This window comes from Symphalangus syndactylus, chromosome X (genome assembly GCF_028878055.3).
Source record: "Symphalangus syndactylus isolate Jambi chromosome X, NHGRI_mSymSyn1-v2.1_pri, whole genome shotgun sequence".
Classification (NCBI taxonomy): Eukaryota; Metazoa; Chordata; class Mammalia; order Primates; family Hylobatidae; genus Symphalangus; species Symphalangus syndactylus.
The window spans coordinates 52,103,573-52,126,815 of NC_072447.2; the positions used below are offsets into that span (position 1 = coordinate 52,103,573).

The 23,243-nt window shown below is 42.2% G+C and overlaps 2 protein-coding genes across 14 annotated transcripts in view; one reads left to right on the forward strand and one right to left on the reverse strand.

The window, feature by feature from the left end:
• Window positions 1-4,447, reverse strand: part of RPGR (retinitis pigmentosa GTPase regulator) — a 60,085-nt gene extending 55,638 nt beyond the window's left edge. For 5 of the 13 annotated variants that reach the window (XM_055267883.2, XM_055267882.2, XM_055267881.2 and 2 more), the window contains exons 1-2: window positions 4,206-4,433; window positions 211-336 (exon numbers count right to left, since the gene is read on the reverse strand). In XM_055267883.2, the coding sequence (XP_055123858.1) occupies window positions 211-336; window positions 4,206-4,233 (154 nt within the window). In that variant the 5' untranslated portion in view covers window positions 4,234-4,433. Of the gene's footprint in view, window positions 1-210; window positions 337-3,997; window positions 4,175-4,205 lie in introns of those variants that run through there. The other 8 variants (XM_055267891.2, XM_063634337.1, XM_055267889.2 and 5 more) reach the window with 6 other exon arrangements.
• Window positions 4,448-4,549: 102 nt separating this feature from the next.
• The window catches only part of OTC (ornithine transcarbamylase), a 97,512-nt gene continuing 78,818 nt past the window's right edge, over window positions 4,550-23,243 (forward strand). The window contains exon 1 of the mRNA XM_055267892.1: window positions 4,550-4,741. The gene's annotated coding sequence lies outside the window, so the exon portion shown is untranslated. The remainder of the gene's footprint in view (window positions 4,742-23,243) is intronic.

Consider the following 23,243-nt stretch of genomic DNA (forward strand, 5'->3'; position numbering starts at 1 on the left):
TGTATAGAAAATCATACTTAAATATACCAAGGAAACTTAAAATGTAAAAGATGCTCTTGATGACTTATTTTGTGAAGAATTCTCTGGCAAAGTAAAAAACAACACTTTTGATAATATTTTCAACATGTTTAAAATACAGCAGCATATCTATAACAAAATATTTAGAATTTTCTAAGTATTACTGTCCTCATTCAGGATTATAATACTAACCGGTAACAACAGCAGAATGTTCATCTCCACATGAAAGATGTACAGGGACATCATTTTTAAACCAGAATTTACCGGGATTATTTTCAGCAAATTTACTTTTCCCAAATGTAAACACAGCACCCGAATCTGCAAATATAAGATGGTCTTTATTTTATAACTTTTACTATGTTGTCTGTTATTAAAATACCTTTTGAGTAATTTATCCATACAAACTCCTTGTCTCATGACAGGTTTGCCTCCACTCTGGCAATGTTTAAGCCTTCCTTCTCCCACCTTAATTCAGTCTTTCTTATTCCTCAGACTCCATTCTAGTTTTATCTATGAAATCTACTAAATTGAACATGTATTGCTCATATACTGGCATAAAGTAAGAAATATACTATCACAAGGAAGGCAGTCATCTATTACTAATAGGTCTGCTGTCACTAAGTAGATGTCTGTTCCCTGGAATGAAATGGTACAATCTGTGCTATTCTTGTTCTAGTTAACACCTCATGGTCTGGCCTCTGATAGAGAGCTTTTCTCCAAACACAGAAACAGGACAGTATTTCGTTTCCTCCTTAACATCATCAGGATATCCATGGGGAGAGTCTCTATCAGTCAATTAGGATTTTCTTTGGTCCAGTTTTTCCAAGGAACCTCCAGTGTTCTCATGCAAGGGAAACAATGTTAGCCCAAATGGTGAACTCTTTTTATTTTTGTTGAGACAGGGTCTCACTCTGTCGCCCAGCTTGAAGCGCAGTGACACAATCACGGCTAACTGCCGCCTCGACCTCCTGGGCCCAAGCAATCCTCCCGCCTCAGCCTCCGGAGTAGCTAGGACTATAGGCATGTGCCACCATGTCCAGCTAAATTTTGTAATTTTTGCACAGACGGGGTTTTAGCATGTTGCCCAGGCTGGTCTCAAACTCCTGGGCTCCTGCCTCAGCCTCCCTAAGTGCTGAGATTACAGGCGTGAACCACGACACCTGGCCAAAATGGTGAACTCTTAATTTCTCTGTTGGTAATCCCAATGAATACCCATAAAACCAGAGACAGCACAGAGAGAAACAAATTACTGCACCACTGTCTCTTTCATTTGAACTAAGGGAAAGCAGCTAGAAAAAAAAACATAGGCTTTAAAGGCAATTAGGTATTGAAAGGTTGTTGTAAGGATTAAACGAGATGACATGTATAAAGAACTTAGCCCAGAGCCTAGCATCCTCAAAGTGTTAGCTCATAGCTACCTCTGTAAACTCTTCTTCTACCATAAGAGTTGGAAATGATCACTGGCTTCTCTGAACTATGTGATCTGTAGAATTTATATGGCAAATAATTGTGCTACCTAGCAATCTCTCTAATCAAACTGTTACACAAATCAGCAAGATTACAAATCTCAGCAAGATTTGTGTAAGTTTGATTAGAGAGATTGGTAGGTAGCACAATATGTAAGATGAGGTAGGTCATCACAAAGCAGTAAAAAGCTATACTTTAAAAATGTCAGCCGGGCGTGGTGGCTCACGCCTGTAATCACAGCACTTTGGGAGGCCGAGGCAGGTGGATCATTTGAGGTCAGGAGTTCGAGAGCAGCCTGGCCAACGTGGTGAAACCCTGTCTCGACTAAAAATGCAAAAATTAGCCGGGCATGGTGGTGGGCGCCTGTAATCCCAGCTATTCGGGGGGCTGAGGCAGGACAATTGCATGAACCTCAGAGGCGGAGAGGTTGCAGTGAGCCAAGAGAGCGTCATTGCACTCCAGCCTGGGTGACAGAGTGACTCCGTCTCAAAAAAAAAAAAAAAAAAAAAGTCACTGCTTTTCTGTGTTGAAACAGAGTTCACCATTTGTTACCCCAAATGTTGTTTTTTTCCAACTATTTTCTAAGGTTACAGAGGGTATAAACTGTCTGCACTACCCATATTGCCTAGCACAAAGTAGCCCTTGTGTGTTCTACTTTTCACACAGAAAAGGTCCCCCTTACACACATGTATATTCGTAACTGTTGAATGTTTTGTTTACTAATTCATCATAATGGAGAGTTTGTAGTCAAATATAACTTTCAACATTGTTAATACAAAAGACACGTTACCAAGTCGTCAGCAAAGGAGCACTTCAGCTTTTCCTGATTCCTGAGAATTCAGAATGTTTAGGGATCCAGTACAAATTGAAAAGATCCTCTCAACACAGCTACTCAGGAAGTTTCTAATTCTCATCTTACTCATGCACTATAGTTAGTTATAGAGATGTCTTTTTCTCTTCCCAGAAACAGCACATGGGAAAGGACGGCTTATCGTTCCCCCCAAAACATCATCACAAAATGCCACGGTCCTAGGAGACTGGGAGAGGAGTACACGGGGATGTTGAGATTTTAACATTCTTACATCAAGTCATTACCTGATCTGAGTAGCATTCACAAACTGTTGTGGCACAGCATCACTTTGAAGAAAGACTAAAAACCCCTACCAGTTCCCAATAACCATTTAAACACACACATAACACCAAATAGTAGGCCAGGTCCAGCTTTTGGGGAAATCCCAAGGGGGGTGATCACACATAAACTAATTCGTACCAGAAAGGAAAACATAGCGAATATAAGTATTAATAATAAATATTAATACGCAAGAGACTAGCCACCGTGGACAACTTTTTGAGAACCACTGTGAGGCATCTCAGTTCCAACTAATAATTTAGTTGGGAGACTAGGATCTAGAACAGACTCTGAGTTTCCCCAGAATGAATTATTTTAACATTTTAACTATTTTGTCCTGGCTCCCCTAGCTTCCCTGATACCCTCATCCCAAGCCAAGGTTTGGTGGCTCTGCTCTGGCCCTATAATATCTACTGTCAATTTGTACGGTCATTTTGTTTACTTTCCTGTATGTCTCACTAAATTGTGAACTGCAGGCCAGGAATCTCAGTTCCGGCCAGGAGCATGGAAAAAAACACACATATTTCAGTGAAGGTATGATTCTGCTCAAACCCAGTGTTTTTTCAAAATGGTCGTGACCTATTATTAGTGGGTCAGAAAATCAATTCAGTGGATCACCATCAGCATTTTAAAAGAATGCTTTATCAAAAAGCTGTGTGTGGAATCTAAGTGATTAGAATAAGGACTGCTTCACCAGACATCCATTTCTGTTACACGGTATATATGGAGTATCGGGTCACAATGTCAGAAGTATTTCTAACTACGGAGCTCAGGAAAAAAAAAGGCTAAAAAACACTCGCTAAAGGGTCCCTCTTCTCCCTCTTTGTCCAATTTATTTCCTGTATCCCCTTTTACCCCACAACCCTGATCACTCACTCTTTACTGCATTCAATACATAACCAGGAGCTCAGGACCTCCAAAGTGCACAAGTCTGGAGTTCGCACTTTGGGGAGTTTACAGAGAGTGTCCCTCCAAGTGCACAAGTCTGGAGTCCGCACTTTGGGGAGTTCACAGAAAGTGTCCCTCCCTGGCCGGGCGCGGTGGCTCATGCCTGTAATCCCAGCAATTTGGGAGGCCGAGGCCGGCTGATCACCTGAGGTCGGGAGTTCGAGACCAGCCTGACCAACATGGAGAAACCCCGTATCTACTAAAAATACAAAATTAGCCAGGCGTGGTGGCGCATGCCTGTAATCCCAGCTACTCGGTGGCTAAGGCAGGAGAATCGCTTGAACCCGGGAGGCGGAGGTTGCGGTGAGCCGAGATTGCGCCATTGCACTCCAGCCTGGGCAACAAGAGTGAAACTCCGTCTCATAAAAAAAAAAAATAAGTGTCCCTGCCTTCAAGAAGCTCATCAAAAGCTTATTTAAAAAGCATACGAAAGACAGGCATCCTCTTTCCCGTTCTCCCCCATCCTGTTCTTCCCGTCCGGTCCTCGGCCTTCAGTCATACGGGGAGCGCCACCAGCGATCTCGCCCCAGTCCGGCTGCCAAGCCTCGGGCCTGTCCCCCTACAGGGCCGATCCGGAGGCGGGGCCCGGCCGCCCGCGGACCCTCCCTCCCGGCCTTCTGCCACCGGCGCGGGCGCAACTCACCGGGCATCAGCTCTTCCGGCTCCCTCATGCCACAGGCGGTACGGGCAGCCTGCGCCTGGGCCAGGAGGTTGTAGAGGACGGTTTGGTCGGGGCTAAGGCAGCTACTCCGCACCGACGCGGGCCGCGAAAGCCCCCCAGTTCCGCATGGCGAAACTCCGGGGATCAACTACAACCGCGCTCCCGGAAGTCAACAAACAGCCGCTACGGGCAACGGGGGCGGAGCTTGGGAATGCAAGGCGGGGCAGGCGCCGTTGGGGAGGGGAACGGAGGCCGGGTGGCTGGTAAGGGGCAAACTCAGGCACAGCGGAGGGGCGGTAGAGACCACGCGCCCTCTGGCGGCCTGGAGCAGAGAGGCGGCCACGCAGCGCAGTAATGCCGTGGAGTCCGCACCCTTGTGCCGCTGGAGGTCCAGGCGCCGCAGGGACCCTGCCCATGAGTGGCAGACGTCACAAATCCCATACTCCGTGACATAAGCAAACATCGACACACAATTATGACACTACTAGTAATAGTGAACAGCTGGAACATTAAAGGAGGTAAGCACTCTGCTAAAGGTATCCCCAGCATCTAAACCAAGGTCTGGCCTATACTGAATGCTCATTACGTATTTATTGACCAAATGAGTACTATTACAACCCTGTAAAGTGGTTAATGTTACCCCTGTTTAAGCATGTGGGCAGCTAGTCCAGCCTGTAGTCAACGAAAGTAAAAGCTGAGGTGTATATGGTCCACTACTCACAGAACATCCACAAAGGGGTAGCCCAACATCGTTGCTCTAGAATTCGCTCAGCGATGTTATATGATGCAGGGTTTCCCGTGCGTCAACATTTGGCTATCATGAAATAAAGAAGCAAAAAGCCGTCTTCCAGGATGAGCAGATTTATGTACGTTTGGTAGTTGTGGACATGGGCCCTAGAATCAGACACAACTGGATTCAGGGATCCCTGAATTACTCTTGTGTGTTACCAACACTTTCTCAGGAAGTTTGCATTAACATGAAGAGGGGACATTAAACTATTAGTTACACAAATAATCATTTACTTACAAAGCAAAGTGGAGGTTACTAAGGAAGTGTTTAACAAGAAGCATTGACCTGGTGTAGGAGGTTAAGAAAGGCTTATCTGAAGAAAGAACGTTAAATCTAAGAACTGGGGAAAGATAAGCCAGGAGGGGGAGAGAGCTCTTGGCAGAGAGTAAATCGTGTATAAAGGTTTGTAAGGAGCTTGACTCTTTCCAGGAACACCAAGAGGCGAGGCTGGTTCCTAGCAAGGTGGCAAGGTCTTGGGCCTATTAAAGATCTGAGATTTTATCCTAAAGACAATGTGAAATCACTGAGAAGTTTTAGGCAGTAGAACAACAGGACAGGATCAGTTATGTGTGTCCCTGAAATCATTCTGCCTGGTCTAGATGCTTTGTAGAGAATAAACTGGAGCAGTGAGAAGGGTTCAGAGGCTATTGCAGAATTTCAGACATGTGGTCAGGATGGCTTGGAGTACAGTTCGTTGGTGCCAGAGAGAAGCAGGCAGATTTGAAAATATTTTAGTTCGTAGAATCAACAGGAAATGGTTTCTGACTATTGACTCCTAGACAGTGCTGGATTACCAAATAGTTCTTAGAGCAACAGCAAAGATAGGGCCCTAAATTATTTTGAAAAGGATTTGATATTCATTTTTAGAGCATCATAATTGTTACTATGGGCAAATGAGAATTTTTAAAGATTTACTTTTTGATATGCAGTCATTTGTTTTTATTTCAAAATACAGTAAGGCACATTTTGGTGCTAAGCATCCCAGAAGATATTGGTGCAGCCCTACTCCAAGGTTTCCAGCATAAGCAAATAGCAGGAGTGGGGCACCATTTACTGAGATGGGAAGCACTGACAAAAGAGCTGGCGACATTGGAGTTAGGTAAATGGGGCAAGAAGAGCGTAATGAGTTCATCCTTGAACACACTAAGACATCAAATTGGAGGTGCTGAGCAGGTAATTGGTGAGCAGAAGCCCCAAAAGGAGGCACATATTTGAAGAATGACTGGGTCTATATAGTGAAAGCAGGCTTGAGATACTTGCAACACTGGAAAGGGACTGTAGAATTGAGGCAGTAGAATAGGGTCGGGAAGCAGGAAACCTAAGGCCAATTCATGCTGACTTCCTAGAACTAAATCAAAAGGAAAACCCCAACTTTCCACACCTAAGTAACAAAAGAACCAGAGGCTACTCCCTTTGCAACCTCCACCCCCTTTTTCTGCGTGGCAGACGGAAAATTGAAAGTATCTCTGATTAGTTGATTTTTGCAACCAATCAGACATTTGCTAAGAGTGTAACTTTGTAACTTAACTTTAGCCTCTGATTGGTTGCTTTCCACAACCAATCAGATGCTTGAATAGGGTGTAACCTTTGTAACTACACTTCAGCCTCTGATTGGTTGCAAGGCCACCACTTCATTTACATATTAACCAATGGGAAATGTACCAATGGTTACTTGGGAATGGCACCAAGTAACCAATGGGAAACCTCTAGAGGGTAATAAAACCCCAGAAAATTCTGTAAAGGGGCTCTTGAGCCCCTGTGCTAGGGCCTGCTCCCACCCTGTACTTTCGTTTTCAATACATCTCTCCTTTGTTGCTTCATTCTTTCCTTGCTTTGTTTGTGTGTTTTGTCCAATTCTTTGTTTAAAACACCAAAAACCTGGACGCCTTCCACTGGTAACAGAATGAGAAGAAAAAAAAAGAGGCAAGGATAGGTGGTGAAGAATGCCAAAACGTAATGGTCCAGCAAAAGAAGCTGAAAAAGAGATAATGAACAGAGAGGGAGAGCCTATGGAACAGCGTTTCAACAAGGCGGGTGTAATCAATTGGATCTCAGAATGTGGAGAAATTCAATAAGGTGAAAACTAAAATGCCCATTGAATTTAGCAATGCAGCTATCATTATCAGTGTTGAAAAGAGATGTTTGATGGAGTGATGGAAGAAGAAACGATACTTCCATCGTTAGAGAGTGGGAGAAGCTGAGGGATAGATGTGAGGGCGAAACCTTTGGAGATAGTGGGTAGAGACAGAATAGGAGGGGCAGGGAGACAGCATTTGGCTAGAGAGGTGAGACAGATGGAGGACTTTGTCAAGCTTGGAGAGACTTGAGAATGCTGAAGGGTCTAACAATAGATGGGGAGAGAATGCAGATCCAGGAGAGTGAGGGAATAATGGGTAAGGTAAGGTAGTATGGGCACCAGAAGATTTGGCATTTCCTTCTCATACACTTGAATCAGTTGGAATAATAACATTGGTAATACCATAACAACTAGAAAATATTAAGCACATACTCTAATCCAGGCATTGTACTAATTAATATAATGTATGATAGGTAGAATAATGGCTCCCCAAAGATGCCCATGCCATCATCTCCAGCATCTGTGAGTTGTGAGTCTATTGCTTTACATGGCAAAAGGGACTTTGCAGTTGTGAGATGCTGGGTTCAGGACTTTGAGATGGAGAAATTATTCTAGATTAACCAGGTAAGCCCAATTAAATCCTATGAAATCTTAAAAGTGAAGAGCCTTTCCAGGCTGTGGTCACAAAAGGATGCGAAGATGCAGGAGTGGTCAGAGAGATACAACAGCACTGGCTGTGAAGATGAAAGTAAGGGCCATGAGTGGAGGAATGCAAGCAGCCTCTGAAAGCCAGGAAAGGCAAGGAAGTGGATGCTCCTGAAGAGTCTCCAGAAGGGAATGCAACTCTACTGACACCTTGATTTTAGTCCAGTGAGACTCATTTCACACTTCAGAACTACAATAGTGTACGATAATAAATGGGTATTGTACCACCAAGGTATCCTGAGGTCAGGAGCTCTAGACCAGCCTGACCAATATTGTGAAACTCAGTCTCTAAAAAAAAAAAAAATTAGCTGGGTGACCATCAAGGTTACCATGAAGTTGATGGTAACTTGTGACAACAGCAAGAGAAAACTAGCACACTATAGTTGATCTCATCAAATCTTCACAGGAACCCTAAATGAAGTACTAACTTCAGTCTCATTTTTGGGAAGAAGAATCTGAGGTTGAGATCACATAATTTTGCAAGTTCCCATATTTATCAAGTGGTAGATGCAGGATTGAACCATCAGTTCCAGAGCCACATTTGTACTGCAAATTCACATGAGCTCTACAGTATGAAACTCTGTGTGGACCCTTGAGGGTCCCCTACAAGTCCATGCAGCAATGCACACATGTCTTCAAGGATGCTCTTGCCTCCTCCAAAGAGCCCCCTAGCAATCTCTGCTTCATCATCATTCAATTCTGAGGCTGTGTTGTGTTTTCTTGGGAGCCCTCTCCAAATTTGCAGTGAGGCCACATGACCCCTTCATGCATCAAGGACATTCACATGCCTCATCACAGCACTTGTTATACAGTGTGATGTGATTTTGTGGCTGTCTTTCCACTACACTGAGTTCTTTCATTTCCTGCATTGCAAGAACTACCTCTCTTTGGCCAGAACATAGCGCTATGTCTGGCACATAGCTTACTAAAATGCAAGTTCTATGAGGGCAGGGAAGTTTGTCCATTGTTGTTGTACTCCAGTGCCAGACTAGCACCTGGCCCATAATAGCTACACAATAAATATCTGTTGAATGGCAGAATTAATAAATAGCAAGTTCTCAAATACGCAGAGGCTGAGGGTCAATAAACCTATAAAAATAATAATTTAAGGCAGGAGGAGGTGTCATCCTGACCCCATATAGAGGGGCTGGCCTTAGCTAGGAGGAGATACATTTCTAGCATAACAAGATATAAATGTTGTCTATATACTATTTTTTTTGAGACAGAGTTTCCCTCTGTTGCCCAGGCTGGAGTGCAGGGGCACAATCTCGGCTCACTGCAACACGTCCCGGGTTCAAGCAATTCTCCTGCCTCAGCCTCCTGAGTAGCTGGGATTACAGGCACCTGCCACTACACCCAGCTAATTTTTTTTTTTTTTTTTTTTTTTTTTTTTAGAGACGGAGTTTCACAATATTGGTCAGGCTGGTCTAGAGCTCCTGACCTCAGGTGATCCACCCACCTCGGCCTCCCAAAGTGCTGGGATTACAGGCGTGAGCCACCACGCCTGTCCTATATACTATTTTTTTTGAGGCAGGGTCTCACTCTGTCACCCAGGCTGAAGTGCAGTGACGCAATCTCAGCTCACTGCAACCTCTGCCTCCTGGGCTCAACCAGTCCTCCCATCTCAGCCTCCCAAATAGCTGGGACCACAGGTACACACCACCACACCCAGATAATTTTTGTATTTTTTGTAGAGATGGGGTTTTGCCACATTGCCCAGGCTGGTCTTGAACTTCTCAGCTCAAGCAATCCACCTACCTCAGCCTCCCAAACTGCTGGGATTACAGGTATGAGCCACTGTGCCTGGCCATCTCTACTATTCATATATATGATCCAGAGCTATATATAGTACTGGTTCATGGCCTGTTAGGAACAGGGCTGCAGAGCAAGTGAAACTTCATCTGTATATACAGCCACTCCCCACCACCCAAGCTCCACCCCCTGTCAGATCAGTGGTGGCATTAGATTCTTATAGGAGTGTGAACCCTGTTGTGAAGTACACATGGGAGGGATCTAGATTGTGTGCTCTTTGTGATAATCTAATGCCTGATGATCTGTCATTGTTTCCCATCACCCCCAGATGGGAACCCTCTAGTTGCAGGAAAACAAGTTCAGGGCTCCCACTGATTCTACAGTATGTTGTATATTTGTATATAACATAATGTATACCAACATAAATTTGTATATTTCGTTATATATTACAATGTAATAATAATAGAAATAAAGTGCACAATGAATGTAATGTGCTTGAATCATCCCAAAAACATCCCCACCCCTCCCCTCACCCCCCATCCCCTGTCAGTGGAAAACTTGTCTTCCACAAAACTGGTCTCTGGTGTCAAAAAGGTTGTGGACCACTGATATATATGATGTGTATATATAGATATGCTGTAGCCCTAGATTTTATATATATATATAAAATATAACATAATACTATAGTCTATCTCAGAAGGTGGTTATGAAATATTAGGTAATGCATGCAAAACTTATAGCTTGGTGCCTGGAATAGTGGAGCACTGTTGCGGGAAGTCAGGGACCCCAAACGGAGGGACTGGCTAAAGCCATGGCAGAAGAACGTGGATTGTGAAGATTTTATGGGCATTTATTAGTTCCCCAAATTAATACTTTTGCAATTTCTTATGCCTGTCTTTACTGCAATCACTAAACATAAATTGTGAACATTTCATGGACACTTATCACTTCCCCAATCAATACCCTTGTGATTTCCTATGCCTGTCTTTACTTTGATCTCTTAATCCTGTCAGTTGAGGAGGATATATATCGTTCCAGGACCCTGTAATAATTGCGTTAACTAAAAAAATTGTACAGCATGTGTGTTGAGCAGTATGAAATGTGGGCACCCTGAAAAAAGAACAGGATAACAGCAATTGTTCAGGGAATAAGAGAGATAACCTTAAACTCTGACCTCCGGTGAGCCGGGCAGAACAGAGTCATATTTCTCTTCTTTCAAAAGCAAATGGGAGAAATATCACTGAATTCTTTTTCTCAGCATGGAACGTCCCTGAGAAAGAGAATGCGCACCTAGGGGTAGGTCTCTGAACTGGCCCACCCCGGGGCGTACCTGTCTCTTATGGTGGAGATTGCAGAGGTGAAATAAACTCCAGTCTCTCATAGCGCTCCCAGGCTTATTAGGAAGAGGAAATTCCCGCCTAATAAATTTTGGTCAGACCGGTTGATCTCAAAACTCTGTCTCCTGATAAGATGTCATCAATGACAATGGTGCCCGAAACTTCATTAGCAATTTTAATTTTGCCTCAGTCCTGTGGTCCTGTGATCTCGCCCTGCCTCCTCCTGCCTTATGATATTCTATTACCCTGTTAAGTACTTGATGTCTGTCACCCACACCTATTCGCACACTCCCTCCCCTTTTGAAAATCCCTAATAAAAACTTGCTGTTTTTTGTGGCTTGTGGGGCATCACGGATCCTACCAACGTGTGATGTCTCCCCCGGACGCCCAGCTTCAAAATTTATCTCTTTTGTACTCTGTCCCTTTATTTCTTAAGCCAGCCGACGCTTAGGAAAATAGAAAAGAACATACGTGATTATTGGGGCAGGTCCCCCAATAGAGCACTCAACAGTGTTAGCTATTAATAAGGCAAAGGCAGCTCACTGTATTAGTCAGCATAACCCATGCTATGCTGCAGCTCAGACAACACCCAAATCTCAGTGGCTTAACACAAAGAAGTTTCTTTCTCACTAATGCTACATTTCCAGTGTGGGTCAGTTGGAGGATCTGCTCCACCTGCTCAAGGAGGGGCTCAGGCTACATATGGAAGTTCAACTACCTTGTAGCAACACCATATACAACACATGACCTCTTTGGTTGCTGTAGCAGGGCAAGAGAGAGAGGAAGTTAGAAATGAAATGTTTCAGGCTGGCGTGGCGGCTCATGCCTGTAATCCCAGAACTTTGGGAGGCTGAGGCGGGTGGATCACTAGAGGTCAGGAGTTCAAGACCAGCCTGACCAACATGGTGAAACCCTGTCTCTACTAAAAATACAAAAAATTAGCCAGGTGTGGTGGTGGGTGCCTGTAATCCCAGCTACTCGGGAGACTGAGGCAGGAGAGTCACTTGAACTCAGGAGGCGGAGGTTGCAGTGAGCCAAGATCACACCACTGCATTCCAGCCTGGGCAACAAGGAGAAAACTCTGTCTCAAAAAAAAAAAAGAAATAAACTGAAATGTTTCAGGCCACAAGTAACATGTTTCTCCTTCTCACAACCCATTGGCTGGATTTAGTGCCAAGTGCCTCTGTGCACTGCAGAGAGGCTGGGAAATGTGGGAGAGCCAGTGGACATTCAGTGAGTAGTAAACACCTCTGCCACAATCCCTGCAGTCAGATGGTTTAAGCCTGTGGAGCCACCTCCCTCATGTTGGAGAAGGCAGGTATAATTTTATGTCTCTCAACAGTCATGCATGCTTTTGGTGTCCCCTTCATACACAGCCAAATATTCCTCTGCTCCTTAGGAAATCATGTTGATACACAGAAGTCATGACACATCTGACAACATGCACAAGTCTTAGCAATTTCCTCTATTAATTCTCTATTAATTCAAGTTGTTATTCATTTCTGGAGCATTGTATGTCAACTAGAAATAGAGGCATGTACGAACAAGGAAGACGTTTGATGGATTATGCTTCCTAGCTGTATTTGTTTCTTTCTCGACAGCATTCAACAAAACTCCAAAGTCCAAGGCTTGCAATTTTGAGTTGCATTACAATGCAGCTGCCATCGCTGTTTATTTCTCTATGTGGAATCAGATAAACAGGTATGTCTCTACAAACTCCACTGGGAAATCCCATAAACATATAAATTTACAAAACAGATTCTAATTACTTTGATTTCTAAACTTTTTTAGTGCAGTTCTAGGATATATGATTCGAGGACTCATAGGTCCAAAGCCAGGGAGTTTTATTCATGAACAAGAAACAGAAGGCAGGTACAGTCTACTGCACATTTTATTATGCCAGAGAAGAAATTTTGCACTTTCCTTCCTCAGGGTAGAGTTTCAAAAGAAGAATTTTGAGGTATCTGTGACAGTAGTCGTATGAATGGGTAATGTGCTGAATGACTACTTTGAAGGACCATGTACTATGATGATAATGGCTTAGGTTAATATCTCTTATTACTGCCAGATATTGTTCTAAGCACTCTATGTATTAACTCTTTAAATTCCCATATTACAGAAGAGAAAACTGGCATGCAGAGAAGTTAAGTTGCCCATGGTCTCTTAGCGAAAACATGGTAGGGGCTGGGATTTGAACACAGGAAGCCTGGTTCCAGAATCTATGTTCCTAATAACTACACTCTACTGCTTCTTGAAAGAGCACAGAACAGTAGTCTTCAGACCTTTTAGCTTACACATCTTCATTTATAATCAACCAAAAGCCAGAAGACATGAGAGCTCATTAATGTAGCCCATGCAAATCAGCTTTCCTGGGTAGATATCTAGCACTAGAGACGATCAGCTGGTGCACAGACTCAAGTCAGAAGATTGAGGAATGAGGCTGAGAAAAAAAGCAAGAGATCAAGGAAGATTACTCAGCAGAAGCAATACATGTGTATTTATATATTTGTATGCATGTGCTACTGTACTACTATATCGTGTATATTGTAAAGCATACACAAAAAAAACAAAAGATTTTAAAGGGTGTGATAAACAAACATAATTAAAAGTTATATTATTTGTTTTGTTCCACCAAGATGGATTGTCTTGAGCATTCCCTAGGGCAGGGGTCCCCAACCCCCGGGGCTGCAGACCTCTGCCGGTCTAGTCCATGGCCTCTTAGGAACTGAGCCACACAGCAGGAGGTGAGCAGCGGTAGAGCATTACCGCCTGAGCTTCACCTCCTGTCAGATGAATGAAGGCATTAGATTCTCATAGGAGCACAAACCCCATAGTGAACTGTGCATGTGAGGGATCTAGGTTGCCTGCTCCTTATGAGACTCTAACTAATGCTTGATGATCTGAGGTGGAACAGCTTCATCCCAAAATCATCCCCATCCTCCCAACATTCCCCACCCTCTGGTCCATGGAAAAATTGTATTCCAGGAAACTGAGCCCTGGTGCCAAAATGGCTGGGGGCTGCTGCCCTAGGGGACATGCACCCCAGTTTAGAGAATAGGCTGAACAGGCTTGGGATAGCACGGTTTTGACTATAGGCTTTATCACTTACTACTTTAGTAATCTGGGCAAGCTGCTTACTCTCTGTCTGTGATTCTTCATCTGGTAAATCAGGATAACACCTCCTAATTTGCAGATTGTTGTGTGGTTTAAATGATATGATGTGTACAAAACCTGCAGTGTCTGGTTTTCAGCAAGCTCTTTACTTATTACTTATTTTCTCCCAGAGTTTTAATTTCTATTATTTGTGTTTCATGGTCTGTGTTTTTAAAATTTCATTACTTCCTACCCACTCCTATAATTAAGCTGCAGGCAGCCCTGCAGTTAGACATGGTGCATCTAGATGGAGCCAGATTAATAGCTTTTTCATGCTGCATTATTGCAAATATGGCGCAGCTGTGTCTGACAGAAAAGAAAATTGAGGAGGAGACATCTGGAAAAACCTATGTGCATTTTACTTTGTGCAAAGCACTATAGGAATTGGGAGGGAGGGAGAAAGGGAGGACTCACTGACTGTCAGACACTTAAAAATGAATGGCCCAACTGTTCAGCAATTGTATATCTGTGAACAGAAGCTCCCTTTTACATCAGCTGTTAGTCACTGCCCTTTGTGATTGGGAATCAGGCTTGAAAATTCTGAGTGTATTTTGAGCCATTTTTATCTATGCCTTTCTGTGGGCGACTTTTTCCTAACAGGGTCCCTTGAAAACATTCAGTCTCATTTACTACCATTCACTAAAAATTTCACCTTTGATCCCAACTCTGAATTATTTTTTTCCTTCTTTAACCCCCTTTTAGAGTGTTAAGTCTGTTGGGTTTCTTTGGCACAAAGTTAACCAGAAAAGAAATGTCCTTGAAGGCATATCAATGAGGTTTCCAACTAACAGATTACACCCTCTTGTTAGGATAATTTAAGAAGGATTTATTTATAAAGGAACTAATTTTGAGGGGTTGGAAGACGAGTAGGGCAACCACGAGGCATAGTGCAGAAGATCCAGGGATAACAGCATTAGAGTTGTTACTATTCTTTGGCCCAAAGAGAGAAAGGGATGGAGAGTTTATTAGAACTTGGAAGGAAAGAGAGTTGTGTAGAGTAGTATACCTTGAGAGAAACAGTGAATTTCTATTAAGGAGCAAGCCAACCCAAGACATCCTTACAGAAAGGGGAGAATAAAAATTCTGACTTTACTCTACTCCCTCCCTCCATTCTCCTGCTGGGATTTCATTGGCCAAACCCAACCAGAAGCTAGAAGATATGAGAGCTCATTGATGTGGCCATGCAAACGAGCTTTCAAATCAGCTTTCATACATAGATATCTAGTATTTGAGGCTGTCAGCTGGTGCACACAATCAGTGGGAAATGAAGCTCAAAAATAAAAAAATAAAATAAAAAAAAGAGAGAGATCAAGAAAAGCAACCCAGCAGGAGCAATCTGGCTAGGACACCACTGCTGGATGCAGGTACTGCTTTCACCATACTTTTAATTTTATTGTCCCTTTATTTTTCAGTCACAGTCTTCAGAGCAAAGTCCTAGGTGGGAGCATTCAATTGGCTGAGGCTAGTTCACCTGCCCGCACCCTCTTTGCCAAGGGGTGGGAAGAAAGAATATTGCTTGCCTTTGCCCTCCCTGGTAGGAACTGCGCTTCTGCTTTTTTTCAAGACTCACACAATTAGAGATTTGTAGATATTAAGAAACAGCTCAGAAACAAGGTAGTTCTCTCTCCTCTAAAAAAAGATAAGTCTCCACTAACAATGACCTCCTAAATCTTTATTAATCTGCAACAGGAAACTAGCAGACAAGAGTACAGAGATCTGTGTTTTTCTTTCCAGTTCTCTTCTCTATCTTTTCTCCCTCATTTCCTTCCTTCCTCCATTTCCTGATCTTTGGAAAGCCCCTTTATCTCTCCAGATCTTTGTATGAGAGAGCAGCATTAAGATCACCAAATCTAGTTGTGAGTTCAAATGCTGGGCCGTCAAAAAAACATATACAGGCCCACCAAATAGCATGCCTTAGTCAACATTTTCCTGGTAGAAACCTCTTGGTTTGTTGATACCTAACTTTCATTGAAGATGCATGTCTCTCAATACACTGTTGTGTTTTTCTTGGCTGCTATTTACGCAGGAAACATTTATATTTATATCCTTAAAATGCAATGTAACATTTTTTAACAGAGTAAAAGATGAGATACACATAACAGACTCCTCTGCACTGTGTGCCTTCTGGTATGCGTTCACAAGGGACAACAAATACTCTCACTCTCTGAAAAGTCCATCTACATTTTTCTCCAAATTTCCTTGCCTCCAGTCTCTAATCTTGTTCCTTCCATGTCCCTAAATATCTGGCCAAACCATTAACCCCTGATCATGATTTGGTATAGGTCTATGCCTCCGGTCTTCTGTCCCTCCACGTAAAATGCAGTGAGAGGCACTGCTTGAAGGTTTGTTCACTGGGAGCATTTGCCGTATTCACCCCTTGGATTCAGTACAGATGCTCGACCTACAATGAATCTTGAATTGTTGGATCCAGACCAATCTATAATTACATTTCTCAACCTTCATCAATCATCCTTACACTCTATTCCCATACACAATTCCCTGAATTTTTTCCATTATAAACTAGAAATCTGGAAGCTCTTTGGCCTTGTCTGGCTTTTGACTTTGTTATTGCTACTATCCTCCAAGGGTCATGCTGAAATCTGACAATCTTGGGAAATGATAGAGAAGACAGGAGGATGATGAGAACTGGCTTTCTCTTGCAAGTAACTCCCTCAGGTTAAAAAAAAAAAAGCTTCTTCAATCAAGGGAAGAACAGTTTTATCAGACAAAGCAAGAGAGATTTCTGAAGCTGGCAAAGAGATTTAATGAGAATTAAGGGTTCAGCATTCATGGGGTCTTCTAAATCCTCTCATGTATTTCCATGTCAATTTTCCAGCTTTCAATCTAACTCAGATAATACCACAATATGCACCTAAGAAACCTGTCAGGGCTGTGAGTACTACTGACATTGTAATTGATCAGCACGCAGGATCAAACCAAAGTCTGAATTTATCTTTGACCACCTCAGATCTGCTGAGGCAAATGACTTTTTTCACCATTAAGCTATTTGTTATAAGAAATAGCCACCTCATCAGCTGTCATTGAACTCCTCATGCCCTTTATACTATTCTTGAATCATACTCTCAATGGGCATTCCAGGTGACCATAGGCAACTGTTTAAGTTTTGCAGCTGTGTTTCTAAGGTTCAGTTTACTGTCAGTCAACAAGTCCTGATTTTTAATTTTCCCTGAGAGTCAGTTACCTGTGGCTTATTTTGTGACACCGGTTTCTGAATCAGTCAGAGTTCTTGAGAAATAAAAAGGATTTAGTGGGGTCACTTTAAGTTGATCAAATTGTTTCTTCTAAATAAATAATACATCCACACTTTGCCCCCTTCCTTTTTTGGTTTATTTGTTTTTTGCAAACAAGATCAAGCATGTTTATTTTTAAACAAGAGAAATTATAAACCAGGATATTCTTTGAAAAATTAGGTAGAAGGCAAAAAACCATCAGGGAACACATAGAGTTTATGGAAAGTCTAGAGAGAAATGCTTGGGCAAAGGTGAGAAACTAGGGAAGAGAGGCAGCAGGAAATTGGGTTAGGATGTTGCTGCTGACTTTGCTGTAGTCCACAACCACTACTGGACCTAAACACCATGGCAAGGCCTTGCTAGCCACGGGACACAGTCAGCATTATTAGTTGGTAAATCTCATCTCACTGCCTCTTTTACTTTAGTCCTTCAAGATCCAAAGCCCCAGGTGGGGAGCATTCCAGACTGGATCATGTGCCCATGACATGGCTTAGCAGCAGGTGGAGAATGGGAGTAATACTTTACACTAAGACTCACACAATGGGAACTAGTTTGGGGGCAGGTTCGGATGCCAGGCAATGAAAACTTATTTTCTCTGAATTAGTAGTAGAAAGTGCTTTCATTAGGAGTCCGGAAGTTGTTTTCTATTTCTCACTTCAACACTTGCTTTCTTTCTGTTTCTCCCACCTTTAGCTAATCTTAAGGAAATCATTGTACCTTTCTGGTCCTCTGGAGGAGAGAGTTAAACTAAGATATTCAGGGTCCATCTGTATCTAATCCATTTATGTCTAATGCTCTATCATCTTAGACCTCTCACAAATCTAATAAGAAGGTACTATGCTTACATGAGGAGTTTAATAAATGCATACATAGTCCAAGATCGTTGCCTTTATCTAAGTGGTAGCTTTTTTTTTAACGTTTATTTTAGATTCGGAGGTACATGTTCAGGTTTGTTATATGGGTAAACTCCTGTCACAGGGGTTTGTTTTACAAATTATTCACCACCTACGTACTAAGCCTAGTACCCAATAGTTTTTTTTTTTTTTTTGCTCCTCTCCCTCCTCCTACTAATGGGTAGTTTTTAATGATCATTTTGACCCAGTTTCTTACTGAATATGAAACTTTTACATATGTCAGATTCTACGTATTTATGGAATTCCCCTATAATAGTTGATATTAAAGCATTTTTACCTTACTTACCCTTTAACGTTTTATGTTTATTTTAATGGACTCCTCAGTAACCACTCCACCCCAGCCCACAAAAGTTAAAATGCATATAAAAATCAAGGTGAACCTTAGGGAGAATGGTGATAAAGGAAGTTGATATTCTAGGAGACCTTAGGGTCTTATCAAGGTTGATGCATCAGTTTCACTTTAAATTTCTTATCTATCTAATTATTTCACCAGTTTGATTAAATGAAGCTAAAATTGGTATTGATGAAAAGAGAAAGCACAATCAAAAAAGCAGATAAGCAAATAATTGAACGCAAATAACTTTTAATTATACTCACTTAATAAAGTTAAGGAATAGTGTCAGGTGCCAGCATCACTTTGTCAAATCAAAGGGCAGTGTTGGGATGAAAAAGAAGAAAATAGCACAGAATGTGTTGAAAATTGTGGTAAATTTCAAAATTGTGAAACACTATTATATGAATTTGGTTGAAAATAACCCTGAATCCTAGGTCGAGAATATGTTTGGACCCTCCAGTGAAAACCCCACTTTTTGCATCCCTCCACACATCTTAATTACTTGTAGAATTCTACTAAAGTCCCCAAGCTTCCCCAGACCCAAAGAAATAAGTGGGTTTCCAGGAATGGCAGTTACATCTGGCAGGTTTAAAATGCTTTTCCACTTGAAATTATAATGGGAATATTAGCAAATAGCTTTAAGTTTAAGTTGATCAAAGAGTTTCTTCTAAACTAAAGAATACATTCACACTTTGCCCCCTTCCTTGTTTTTTTTTGTTTCTTTTTTCTTCTTCTTCTTTTTTTTTTTTTTTGCAAACAAGATCAAGCATGTTTCTTTTTAAACAAGAGAAATTATAAACCAGGATATTCTTTTTAAGATTAGATAGAAGGCAAAAATGCTTATTCCCCCCCCATAGTATTTAATTTTTTGGTAGAATAATAACATATATAAAACGTTATGAAACAAATAAGAATCAAAGTTATAATATGCAGATAAGATGGTTCTTTAAAGTAAAAGTAAGGCCTCCTTTGTGCCCTCTTAATGAACATTCCATTATAAATCTAACCACTCTTGTATCCTCTTATCACCATAGATTGGTTTTGTCAGTTTCTCATTTTTTTTTTCCTTTTTGAGACAGTGTCTTGCTCTGTCACCCAAGCTAGAGTACAGTGGCACAATCTCGACTCACTGCAACCTCTGCCTCCCGGGTTCAAGCAATTTTCCTGCCTCAGCCTTCTGAGTAGCTGGGATTACAGGCGCCTGCCACCATGCCCCACTAATTTTTTGTATTTTTAGTAGAGACGGGGTTTTACCATGTTGGCCAGGCAGGTTTTGAACTCCTGACCTCAAGTGATCTGCCCGCCTCGGCCTCCCAAAGTGTTAGGACTACAGGTGTGAACCACTGCGCCCAGCCAGTTTCTGAATTTTCTGTAAATGAAAAACACACTTTATTTATTTATTTATTTATTTTTGAGACAGAGTCTCGCTCTGTGGCCCAGGCTGGAGTGCAGTGGCGCAATCTCGGCTCACTGCAAGCTCCGCCTCCCGGGTTCACGCCATTCTCCTGCCTCAGCCTCTCCGAGTAGCTGGCACTACAGGTGCCCGCCACTGCGCCCGGCTAATTTTTTTGTATTTTTAGCAGAGACGGGGTTTCACCGTGGTCTCGATCTCCTGACCTCGTGATCCGCCCGCCTCGGCCTCCCAAAGTGCTGGGATTACAAGCGTGAGCCACCGCGCCCGGCCTTTATTTTTTATATCTAGTTTTTTCACTCAATGTTATGTCTGTGAAATTGTTCATATTGTTTTGCTCCCTTCCTAACCCAAAATTATCTGGATTATTTATTCTCTCTGTCTAGTGTCCTATTGCCGTGATGCACGTAAGAAAAAAAACCTCGTAATAATATAAACTAACCAATACATACAGAAGATGATATGTGAACAAGATATGCATTGGAGAAAAAGAGTATGGGGGTGGGGAGGTTTCAGTGACATTATTAGAAACTGAAGATGATCTTGATGTGTTATTTTCATATGGATTTTGAAAAATGTATCACTGATGTCTCTAGAGTCATTCTGTGTTCAAGTGATTGGGGGAACCTACTTTAGAAAATGACTGAGTTGTTGCCATGTCCCCTGTTGCTTTGAATAAACAGACTGTAATTGTAAATTTTAACTGGCAAAAAGAGTAGTGGCCATGGTAGTGAAGGGATTTTATGATCCATTTTTATTATACATCTTCATTACACCGGAAGGCAATAATCACTCTTGGCATTTATAGAGTCTTTTGCATTTTTGAAGTACTTAACAATCATTTATTGTTTTATCTTATTTTCGTCTTAAATGGGATAGGCTGGTTAGCATAACAGGGTCACAGAAGGGCAATAAAAGATTAGAAACTTGTAATGTTAGACAGTTGTACTGAGGGAGAACAAAGTTCCTGGCTTTCACATTATTTAGGCAAGAAGAGAAAAGAAGAAAGAAGAAAACACATCATAGGTCTTCAGTGAGAAACACTGTTTCTTTTTTATTTTCCACTAGTTTAGAGGACAAGAGTGTGATTTCTTTGTTTGTTGTTTTTTGTCTTTTTTATTCTTTATTTTATTTTATTTAAATTTATTATTTTCTTAAATTTCACTTTTTTTTTTGTTTTGTTTTATGGAGACGGTGTCTCGCTCTGTCGCCCAGGCTGGAGAGCAGTGACACTATCTCGGCTCACTGCAACCTCCGCCTCCTGGGTTCAAGCAATTATCCTGCCTCAGCCTCTTGATGCGTAGCTGGGATTACAGGCGTCCACCACCATGCCTGGCTAATTTTTGTATTTTTAGTAGAGCCGGGGTTTCACCATGTTGGTCAGGCTTGTCTCGAACTCCTGACCTCGTGATCCGCCCGCCTCAAAGTGCTGGGATTACAGGCGTGAGCCACCATGCCCAGCCTGAATTTCACTTTTAATACAGCTCTGGGGTGGGGTGGGGGCATGAAAGAAAGACGGACAAGTCAACACTTTTATTTCTAGGAAAGTGATTAGAATAAGCCAAGAACTGAGCCAGGGATGGGGCCTCTCACCACATGTGCCAATGGTAGTAGTTAACAAAAGCTAACATTTATTGAACACTGAGCTAGGTACTGTGCTACAGTACTCTCTATCCATTATTACATTTCATCCTCACAACAAAGCTATGAGTAGGAGCTGCTAGTACTGCTTGCCAGATGATTTGCTTACTTCTTAATGGTAATACATTGCATAACAATGAAGGTGACCTGGAAATCCATGAATTCCTTGGTTCCCTGGAAGAAACGGTGAACTCCAGTTGAAAAATTCTGGAGAAATAAATCAATAATGGTGAATATGTAGCACCTATGACCTAGGCTCCAAACACTCAACAAAGCCCCATAAAAAGGGCTTGTTTCTCTTGAATCTTGAAGACAAGATTCCCATGGTCTATCTTCCAGATCCTAAATAGGTCCCATCTTTACAGGCCACAGAGTTGTTACCAGTGGAGCAGCCTTGAGAGAAGAAGGCTGTGTTTAATCATTAGCTTATGGTGAGGGCAGAGCCCCTGCTTAGTAGATATAGCCCAATAAAGCAATCAATAGCAGGTCAAGAGCACCTCCCAAGTAGGGTCTGAAGAGAGGCACCAACTACAAAGATGGTTTCAAGCTTCACCAAAAACTAGAAATGGGCAGAGAAGGCATTCACCTAGCAGTGACTTTTGAAGCCATCCAAGACATGTTTCCTGTGCTCAAGGGGAGAATATTGCCATGAAAATTATTACTGGGACAGTGCTCCTAGACCAAGCCCTGGTCAGTAGAAAGCAATGAAAATGATCTCATGGGGTCCCCATCACTCAGGCCCTGGGAGTGTCTGGCAGTCACAGGCAGCATTAGGGCTGATTGTTGAGACACTGGTGAACTTTGAACCTCTGTGATTTCCCTGTTTGCTCAGTGCCTGATAGCTTTCAGTCTGCTAACAAATCTCCTTCATGCAGTTTGACCTCTGAACTTCCAATGGGGAGGAATTGGAATCAGCCTATGGGAGAAGAGATAGCTCTAGGATTCTGTGTGGGAACTTGAAGAGATAAAAGGGCATCCTTGAAAGAGAACCTCGCCCTTTGCATCTCAACTGCCTCTGACACAAGGTTGGGTCATTAACCATATTTATTTACCCCTTTCTTACCTCATAAATTGTGTTGTGCATTTCCTAATCTTGTCTTCTATGCAGAAATTTACCAGATCACAAAATAAAAAGAACCAGGTATGGAAACTTGAGACTTTTGTCCATATCTAAGCTCGAAAAATTCTGGATTCTGCTTAAAATCAATAACTTCCAGGGCAAATGATTAACAGAATAATGATTTCAATGGAAATGTGGTCTATATGACAAGAGAGAAGCGAGATTATACTTGAATTTGATGATTGGCATTTCACACTCTGTTCAGAATTTTAGCCTTTATGAGGGACCCTGTCTACCTTCTTCAAATGCCTCAATTGAAAGGGTATGGCAGGAAAAGGGATGGAGAGGGGGTCAGAGATAATCTTCACTGATTTCACAATTTCCCCTAGGGCCCACCTGTTTGAATAAATACCTAGTGGTGATGTAGCAAGAAAACACCCCTGAATCAATATTTTTAGACAAACTACCATTACCATTACCATTACCATCTGTTAATTAGAAAGTAACTCTCAGATCGCTTGAACCCAGGAGGCAGAGGTTGCTGTGAGCCGAGGTTGTGCCACTGCATTCCAGCCTGGGTGACAGAGTGAGACTC